The 9,773-nt window shown below is 40.9% G+C and overlaps 1 protein-coding gene across 1 annotated transcript; it reads left to right on the top strand.

The window, feature by feature from the left end:
- Positions 1-2,129: 2,129 nt before the first annotated feature.
- Positions 2,130-3,790, top strand: LOC138054653 (uncharacterized). Its single transcript, XM_068901141.1, has one exon. The coding sequence runs from the start codon at positions 2,200-2,202 to the stop codon at positions 2,731-2,733; it is 534 nt and encodes a 177-aa protein (XP_068757242.1). The 5' UTR covers positions 2,130-2,199; the 3' UTR covers positions 2,734-3,790.
- Positions 3,791-9,773: the final 5,983 nt, after the last annotated feature.

The raw sequence follows: 9,773 nt of genomic DNA on the forward strand, positions 1-9,773 counted from the left end.
CGCTCATTTGTCTCAGTTCTTGAATAAATTCATGGATCACCGCTTCGAAACAAGACGCCATTGTTTGAAAAACAGCCGCAAAACAATTCACTGTTGCTAATGATTTTACGTAATTTTAGGTAATTAGGTAATTTTTAAATTTTAGGTAAACTTGAAAATTTATTGTCAGGTACCGACGTCCCCTACACGACTTCAAATTGGGTCATTTCACGTCGTCGTCAGGACGAGAACGGCAAAGAAATGTATCAAGCCTTTGTTTTGTTCCAGCATTAAGCCCATTGTTTTATGACGCTCTGGTAGCCGTTGTGCTTACGTAAGCTCAGTAGTGGGGACATTAAGCCCGCCGCACACGGTGAGAAAAGACCTGAGCAAAATGCCTCGCGAGGCGGTTTGCTCAACCGTTTCCTCACGTGTGCGGGGAAATTTTGGTGAGAACTTCGCCTCGCGAGGCCGTGAGGATTAAAATCAAACATGTTTGATATTTTTGCCGTCGCGAGTCAAATTCCTCACTGTGTGCGGCCATCGTGATAATCGAGCTGAGCTCGGTCTAGCAACCAACCAATAAAATACATGGCATTCTCACGTGGCATTAGTGGCGTCGGAATTTCGCCATCTTCAACCACTGAAGTCACGTGAGAATGCCATGTATTTGTTGGATGCTTGATTGACCGAGCTCAGCTTGAGTCTCACGATGGCCGCACGCAGTGGGGACTTTGACTCGCGAGGCCAAAAATATACTTAATAAACAAAAAAGGGCTCTGCACGTCCTGCACATGCGTTTTGAATTTTGGTAAATTCTTTGCCGTCCTTGTCATCGTCCTGAGGACGTGAATTGACTAATTTTTAAGGTTGTGTAGATGACGTGACGAAATGTTTTCAACTTTCTTCGCAAACAAGCACACCGTTCACGCAATGTTGATAAACACTTTCCATTCCGAACGACTTGGAGGTGTCACGAAATTATTACACTAACGGGAAATAATATTTTTAGAAAACGTTCTCCTTGGCGTCGTCGTGGTGCTTGCGTAACTGGTCCCTAATCAATCAAGATTGCCAATGGTTCTGCACGCCACGCAGACTACATTTGAGGGGAGGGTTACTATTTTTTGAGCTCCACTTTGGGAAGGGCCATGTTTAAAAAAAGTTCATTGAGGGGAGGGCTACGTGTTTTTGAGATTATTTAACAATTATTCGCCGAAGGCGAAGTGATTATCGGTGAATATTCACCGAGACGAAGTCGAGGTGAATATTCACCGATAATCACTAAGCCTGAGGCGAATAATTGTTTTACTATAAATACAGAGGTGATTATTTCAAAAAAGAGAAAAAAAAAAACATTTCAACGCGAAATCATCTTCATTTACAGTGGCAAAACGACTACTGGCATCCATTTTGTCCGTCGAAGTGATTATCGGCTGATAATCCGAGATAGCGAGCCAATGAGAGCGCGCGATTTTGTATAATCACCTGTGTATTTATACTAAAAGTATTTACCACCAGTCTCTGAACTCAGGCTTCTCTTGATTTGGGTTATTCTCCCCCGTGGATTTTAATTTGTCACTGGTTGCAGCATAAAAAGTGAAATACGGGCCTATATAATAAAGGTACATGTATTATAAATACAAAAGGTCTTTATTAAATGCATAACTGCTCAAAGAAACACTTGCTATTTGTGTCGGTTTCTTACATGATTCATTTGTTGTACGAAGTTTGTACAAATTTAAAAATACAACTCATGAGATGTCATGATCAGTAGCAGCTAAAAACTGTAAAAGTTCCATGTCTGACTTGCGCACGCGCACCGCACATTGATTACAACTGATGATACCTAATAATATGCTCTACTTTTTGAACAGAAACAGTATTTTCTTCAAGAATAAAAGTAATATAGAAAACCTCTGACAGTTAGTCTGACACATGACCCAGGTATGGTGTGCAAGTTGGGGAATTATCCCAGTATGAGCCATAATCGTCATCTGAACTATTCTCTTGCACTGGAATGATTTGGTTGGCCGCTTCAAAAACACTGCAGTCATCGTCATCATCGAGATCATCATCATCATCATAATTCAGATCATCATCATCATCATCTTCATTGTCGTCGCCGTGGTAAGTAAGAAAGGAAAACGTGAAGAATCAAGGAAAAGGCTTCAAAAAGAAGAAAGAAGCAAAACGTACAATGACTACAATTGGACACTTATGTATAGGGAAGGGCAGCTTCGAAAATTGAAAGTCTCTTCTCTTGATCTTTACCTGGACAAACGTGGTATCAGCTGTCCAAGGAGCACATTGAAACAGGACAAAGTAGACATTGTTGCTGCCCACATTGCGAGATCAGTAGTTAACGATGTAATGAACAATGAAGTAGATGATGTCGAGGATGAAGAATCAGATGAGGAATACATAGATGATGTAGTGCTGGAGGACATTGGCGATGACAGTGATGAAGATGAATCACCAGATACTGCACAACAAAGTGAAAAAGATGTACATGACAGTGAGGGTGACGATGACAGCGAGGATAACGACAATAGTGGTTATGACGACGACGATGACGACGACGACGACGATGACGACGACGACAATGACAACACTGGTGGCAGCGTAAGCGATGCTGTCAATGAAGGCAACAATGACGATAACAACGAAGAAGTGCAAATAAGTGACATTCTGTGTACTACCAAATCTGGTGGAACATGCAGGACATGGAAAGGACGATATCTTTATTATTGATTATTTTAAACAAGGTTAATATCTGACTATAGGAAAAGCTGAGAGTTATTTATAATCCACTTTTTTACTGTTTTGCCGTTGGGGAGGGTCACAATTTTTTAATTTGAGTTTTTGGAGGGTCATTTTTTTTTAAACCCTTTATGGGGGTGGGCCACAACTTCTTGGCCAAACTTTTTCTCAATTTAGTGGCCCTCCCGCCCCCAGTAAATAATGACCGGTCCCTAAAACTTGAAAAGAAGTCATCGCGCGAACTGTATTGCATGTCCAGATGAACTGAATAACTTTTTTATAATAAAGTTTCTATATAACGCGCGCTCTCATTGGTTTAAACAGCGTGCTTTATGAGAGTACAAAGCACGGAACAAACGAAAGCCCACGCCATCATTCGCAGAAATGGCAGATGAATTTCCGAATTTTACCTTGGGTATTATTGAAGCTGTCAGTTAAAGGCTTGCTCAGATATTCTGTCAAGTGCTTTGGATGGAAGACCTCAACCGTCGCCCGGTCCAGCAGTTCTTTCAAGCTCAGAAAGTCCTCACGCTGGAGTTCTTCATTTACAAAATTCCCAACAGGTTTTCAGATTCCAGCCGCAAGCAATGAAGAGTTTGTTTTCCAGTTGTCATGTCGGAAACGTGCAGGTTTTCATGGGCAACAATTCGGCCGGTTTTCACTGAACTTAATCATTTAGATCCTCTTTTTTGCTGTTTTTTACGGACTGAAACCGAACATTGAGGCACTTGTTTTTCCATAAATTCTAATTTTGTGTGATTTTCCAGTTGATTGATGTTTTGACAAGCCTTTGTTTCATTAACCAATCAAATAATCTTAAACATTCTTACAAGCGCGCTGATTGGTCCAAAGTAGCGTGCTTTATCAGAGTATAAAGCACTGTGCTGACGACATCTCAGCAGCGCGCGCTTTGAAAATAAAGTAGAATTTTTGAAGAAAATTACTTGTTTTTTATCATAAAACAAATAAAGAAGCCTTGACTGTGCTCTGTTCTGTTGTAAAGCACTTAGGAAGCGGCTAGAGCACTCAAGAAGTAGGGAGAAACACTCGCCTATCGGCTCGTGTTTCCCCCTACACTTCTTTCGTGCTCTAGCCGTTTCCTGCGTGCTTTACAACAGAACAGAGCACAGTCAAGGCTTCTTTATTTGTTAAGCAAACGAGGCTTGGTCGTGAATTTATGGAATTTTGAGCACGCCGGAATCATGTAAAAGGCCCATTACTTTCTTCTTTCTGTATGCTTTTTCCTCCTTTTTGAGCTGGCTGCGTCGGCTGCTGTTCTCTTGTAAGGGAGTTGCTTACCGTTGATTTCCATTCTTAAACAGTTCCAGTTGTATTGCTTGGTTGGAACAAAGCGAACATATCTGGCAGAGATGGCTACCGGTAACTTGTGGGTTGTAATAGTTGAACTTGGCTGAACGCCAATGAGGTGGAATTCCTTCGGTATGAAAGAAGGCACTTTGATTAGGATGAATACTATCAGGTGAAGAAAGAAGCAAAGTGACAGTACTTTTTATAAATGATGCTTTTTAATGTTGGAAGCCCGTTGGAATGCGTATGGACAGTAGCAGTTGAAGTGAAGATGACACCATTATTTACAATTTCACTCGTCCTTCTTCCCCTTAGAAATTGTTAGTATCTGTAGATAGCAGGGAAGTAATAACCTAACATCAAGCTTCTTTAAATTTGATCTTTTGCGGAAACGCCCATTTGAAGCAGACTTTGACTTTGCTGTAATCGTGATGCTAAATCCGGCCCGGAAGAAGGGAGCAAATCTTGTAATTTTTATAGGGCAATGGAGTTTTATTTGGGATTGCTGAGGACTAAAGCAGTACTTTAACCAACGTTTAACGCAGATTGTAGGACTGCTGCAATACTGTGAGTTGTGTTTTCATTTCTTGAAGGTTTAATGTACGGTGGTTGACACCAAGGCAAGTAAAGAGGTTGGGCAAATTGCTGCGCGCGCACTACAATTAATTCTTTTATTTGAGGTCAGCATTCTAAAATATCACTATCTGAGCGTGGTGAGCATTTGAAGTTGATAAATTATCTCACCACTTGAATTGAAGCCAGTCGTTGGTGTTGTTGGCTGTTTTTGTCCACCATCCAATTCCTCTTTTACCATTTAGGCGACCGTAACTGGCTTGAGTATTAGGTGAAAGCTGAAATGAGGCGGTCATTTGGCTGTCATGAATAAAACTTTGATTGATATAACTCTAAGCGCTGTAGCACCACTGCACATGTGTTCTGGAGCTCCTGAAAAAAAAAAGAACAATATTTTAAGGAGAGCAAATTATGTTTGCCAAATTCCAGTTTTGTTTAGTACAGTATGAGGAATATTAAATGAGACAACTGAAACGTTTTAAGGCGGAGGAGTGTGTCTTGTTAAGGGGATGTGACGTAAAGAAGCTGAATTGGGAACAACATGCAGAAAGGGCAAGGAGAACCAAGCAAAGTTAAAAGAAAGTTGTCGTTCTTTTAAAGGAAGAAACGGGAAGAGTTAAACGGCTCGATGCTCTTTACGTTATTAGAAATACTTTACTGGGTTAGGTCATAGATGAACGTCGGGTGCGTTGAATGGCTGGGCTATACATCAACATTAAGAGAAACACTCAGGGCGCTAAAACCCTTTATGCATATTCTAAGTAGACTGTAAATGCGTTTTTCGAACTATCGGCGTGTAACAATAGCATTTACTCACTAATTACGAACATCAATGCGTCAACAGGATCATAGCCATCCAGGTCATGAAGTTTACTTAGTTCTTTCATGCAGACAGAGCAGTTGAAAGTGTTGATTTGCTGAAAATAGACGATATTCCGGGGATGACATTTTGCGGAATGTTTCGTTTAGGAACATTTCTTGGTGCTGTTGTCAGCTACTCTTACATCACCGTATGGCTTACTTAGATCTAAATGGCTGAAGGCGATTTTCTGTACTCATGGTCTTGTGCAAGTTCTCATGCTGTGGTCATAGTTTGATCGAAATTTGAGAGCCGTGGAAAAGATTTTTTTTTTGGCCAACGATGATAGTTTTTAACTGTCGATGGTTGAAGGGTTCATTCGAGATCTCTTAGTTACGTACCTCGACCCACGTGACAACGCTGTTTTACTCTGGTGCCATGGTGAGAGAAGTGTTCTTATGGGCGGCTGACACAATGACTGTCAGCGCAGAATAATAGGCTTCTGGGAACCTTACAATGTGAAATAAACAGTTGTCATCAGTGGTAATTGCATCCCGAAATTTGCCTTTCAAAGAAGAACGAGGTTTCAAAAATGAAATAGTCCTACCTGGCAAAAAGTGATGTGATCTTGAAGACGAGGCTTATAGTCATTCAGGAATGCGAGTTTGTGTTGCTGGGAAAGAAGATTGTCTGGCAGATCTTCTTCATACGCGAGCCAGTTATGCAAAAAATAGAGATGACTGCATTATTTACAACTAAATGAACATTTATCAAGGCAATTAAATACAGACTGACAAGGATTCGGACCAAGTCATGTATGGATTGAAACTTGGTCGATTTTGGGATCATGGTTAAGGAAAGAATCTTTAGAGAGCGCTTGTGAGAATCTAACTGGGGCTTTTAAAAGGCACACGTGCGAATCACCGTTTACCTTACGTAGTTTTGCTGATGTTGAGGTGACAGTTTTCTTGTGTTAGTTCAGTTGTCATTTAATTACTCGAGCAAGATAAACGGTAGCATTACTTACCAAGCTGATTTTCTTGTGTTGTCCATCGAAGTTCTGCATCTCGCGTAAACACACTTTAAATTTGTGTAATTCGATGGCTTCTACCCACACAGAGGCTGCATCGTGCGTTCAGTCAGGTCGCACATGTTCGGCTGTCACCAGTACGTAAGGCATAGAAGCAAAGCTTTTCTGAAATAAGGATTTTCAAAAAAGGTAAAGGATAGGGGTAAAGTATTTTCTAAAATTAAGATAATGTTTATAGTGAAAAGACTTGAAGCTCGCTGTCTAGTTCTTTTCTGTAAGTAACCGAGGACGATACGCTCTTGCAGTTGGCTCCGTCCCACCGGTCTGTCATGGTTGTTAGTCCAGCCACTTCATTTATCGGTGCTTCTCGTAAAACCCGCCCACGTAGTCAACGAAAATTCAATACACAACATGATATTATAATTCACAAAGGCAGAAAATACCACAGAATCCTTTTCCAGCGAAAAATTTATTGAAACAAACAACATATTTGCTCTTAGAGGCGAAAACCTCTTCCTATTTCATTGCGTGCGTGAAGACAAGAAACTCAATCGTGTCAAATTACCATGTACTTCAGGTAAATACAGCTCACTTTGATTTCGTCTCGACGGGCGATAGATTGTTGTCGAAGTCCAGTACTCGTCGCTTTAGAGATTCCTGCCTAGTTTATCCAACTGACTTTCCATTATTGAGCTCCATAAGGGTATATTTTGTTTAAGGATCCACTAAAACGCCATTCGCGTTACATGACTTTCGACGCCATTGCAGGCTAAGTTAATGATTCTACTGTGTCCACCAGAGAAATCTACGCAGTTCCACTACCCTCTCGATCCTAAGAAAATACGCGCAGAAGGCTCTATGCACAAAGACACCACTTACCAGGGGAGTGACAGGCAAGACTTTTACCGACACGGAAAAAAAAAAAAAAGAAAAAAAAAGAAAAAAAAAAGAAAACAAACAAACGAAACGCAGACCTCGACTGGGTTTGCCATAGGCAACCCAGTAATAAAAAGTAGACCCTCCGTGAGGGTACACTGGGTTGCCTGTGGTACGTGCACCGTTCCAAACAATTTTTTTCAAGGTCATTAAGAAGTCATACCAGAAGAGGCCCTTTGGCTCACAGGTCCTCACACGTTCGTACGACGAAACAGATCTGTCCTTGCGTAATATGTAGCTCTAACAGTGCACGAAATTGTTTTGGTATTCTCTATCACTGTAGTGCCATGGTAGAAGTCTTGGGTAAATAGTCTGAGAAGACATGTGGTTACTAGCAAAGTACTGAACCCAGAAAGATTGAAGAAAATAAGTGGGAAGTGAGAAACATTGGCTTCTAGGCTGACATGTTGATAAGGCTTCTTTTCACCACAAGTTTAAGCGTGCCCGCTGAGCATCTGACAGCTTTGTAATGCCGAAGTTCACTGAAGTCAATCCCTGTTCGGCGGGGTTAGTGTTTGGATGGGAGACCGAAACAATATACCCCTCATAAAACAGAAGCATCGGACCGAAAATACTGTTAACGCTAACAAATGCAAACTCAGCAAGGTACAGATCTTGTTAGCTTGCTTTATGCAAAAACAAATATTGATGCAAAAGTAAATAACTATTGATACACAGTTTTTAGGAAGAGCAGAAGGAAGTCTCCAGGACGGTCGATCGAGAATAACATATTTACGACATGAAATCAACATTAATTTTGAACCGTGAATATAGCGTATAAAAAGTTACGATCAGCGACAAACATTTTGGGAGATTTTTGCTTCGTTCAAATAAATCGCCAAATCGAAAGTGACATGGCCGGAATTCAGCGGGCGCCGTGATTAAGTTACCGCGGCATGTTTAGTCGCCAAACAGTGAAGCATCTATATCAAATGATGGCAAGATACCGGGTTTTTGTAAGTTTCTTTTTCTGTCAAGTGTTATAAAGTTTGACAATGAAATGAGCGAAGTCAAAACAAAGATCACAATCGCACAACTCTTGTTTATGCAAAGTCAAAATTTACTCTCCAAGACGCGTTCGACGTTATTTATCACCAGGTAATTTCATCATTTTGGAAATGGCAGCTACTTTATTATTTTCACTGATTTTGGGGCTCGTTTTGTTGAAACTCAAGCACGTTTCCAACAGAGTTGTTTATCTTCGTGACTTATGCGTTACCACAAAAATTCTCCCCGTATCACATTTCAACACATGTATGCACAATTTGCTAAGCTCGAAAATTACACAACATGATAAATTTACAAAAGCTGGAAATTTCACAGAAATATTTTCCAGCGAAACATTTATCGAAACACGCAACATATTTGCTATAAGAGGCAAGAAACCCTTCCTATTTCAGTTGCGTGCGTGCAAGCGAAACACACAATCACAAAGCATATGCAATTAAATAAATTTCTGACAGTTCACATCAAACCCTTTTCGAAATAACCTTGACCGTAAATAATAAAGCATAAGAGACAACAAGCTTTCATTCAAATAATTTTTCACTGTCACATTTCCAATTTTTTTTAACCTTTGCAGAGTTGAGTACAAAATGAATGTTGCTTGCCAGTCAAACAGGCAAACTTTAAATAGATGCGAGTTCAGTAAACCTACTTGTGGTGTTCGATTCCTTCTCTGTCTTTGTTGCACACGTAGGTTACCAGAGAAATTTCCATTTGGTGTCAGTGTTGTACGTAACACCACCCTGGCGAAATATTAAAAGTACAGCTCATTTTGATTTCGGCTCGACGGGCGAAAGATTCACGCTGTCGAAGTCCATTACTCGTCGCTTTTAAGATTCCAGATCTTTATGTTTCACCGCCTGTCTTGACGTTCCATTCTTGAGCTCCATATGGGTATATTTTCTTTAAAGATGTACTAAAACGCCATTCGCGTTACAATGACTTCCGACGCCATTACAGGTTAATTGTGCAGAGCAAGCTACGCATTACCCCAGCCCCCTCAAACCTAACAAAATACGCAAAGAAGACTCTAAGCACAAAGACACCACTTAGCAGGGGAGTGACAGGCAAGACTTTTACCGACACGGAAAAAAAAAAAAACTAGACCCTCCGTGAGGGTACACTGGGTTGCCTGTGGTACGTGCAGCCCCGGAGGGAAGGAGGGGGGGGGGGACTCCCATATGGAACACACGGGGATGCTAGTCGGAAATTTTAAATTTAACCCCTGAAGGAGACCATCTGGGCGTGGCTCAAGCTTTTTGTGACTCCTAAAGGAGACCAATCTGGGCGTGACTTAAGCAAATTTTGACCTTGGCGGCTTAAAATATTGGCGCTTTGCCCGAAACACCCTAAGCGAGACCAAAATCCAAAATTTACACC

This window comes from Montipora capricornis, chromosome 6 (assembly GCF_036669925.1).
Source record: "Montipora capricornis isolate CH-2021 chromosome 6, ASM3666992v2, whole genome shotgun sequence".
In the NCBI taxonomy this organism is placed as follows: domain Eukaryota; kingdom Metazoa; phylum Cnidaria; class Anthozoa; order Scleractinia; family Acroporidae; genus Montipora; species Montipora capricornis.

Bases quoted from the DNA above. Each gene is read 5' to 3' on its own strand.
- LOC138054653 (XM_068901141.1), top strand. From the start codon at position 2,200: ATGTATAGGGAAGGGCAGCTTCGAAAATTGAAAGTCTCTTCTCTTGAT.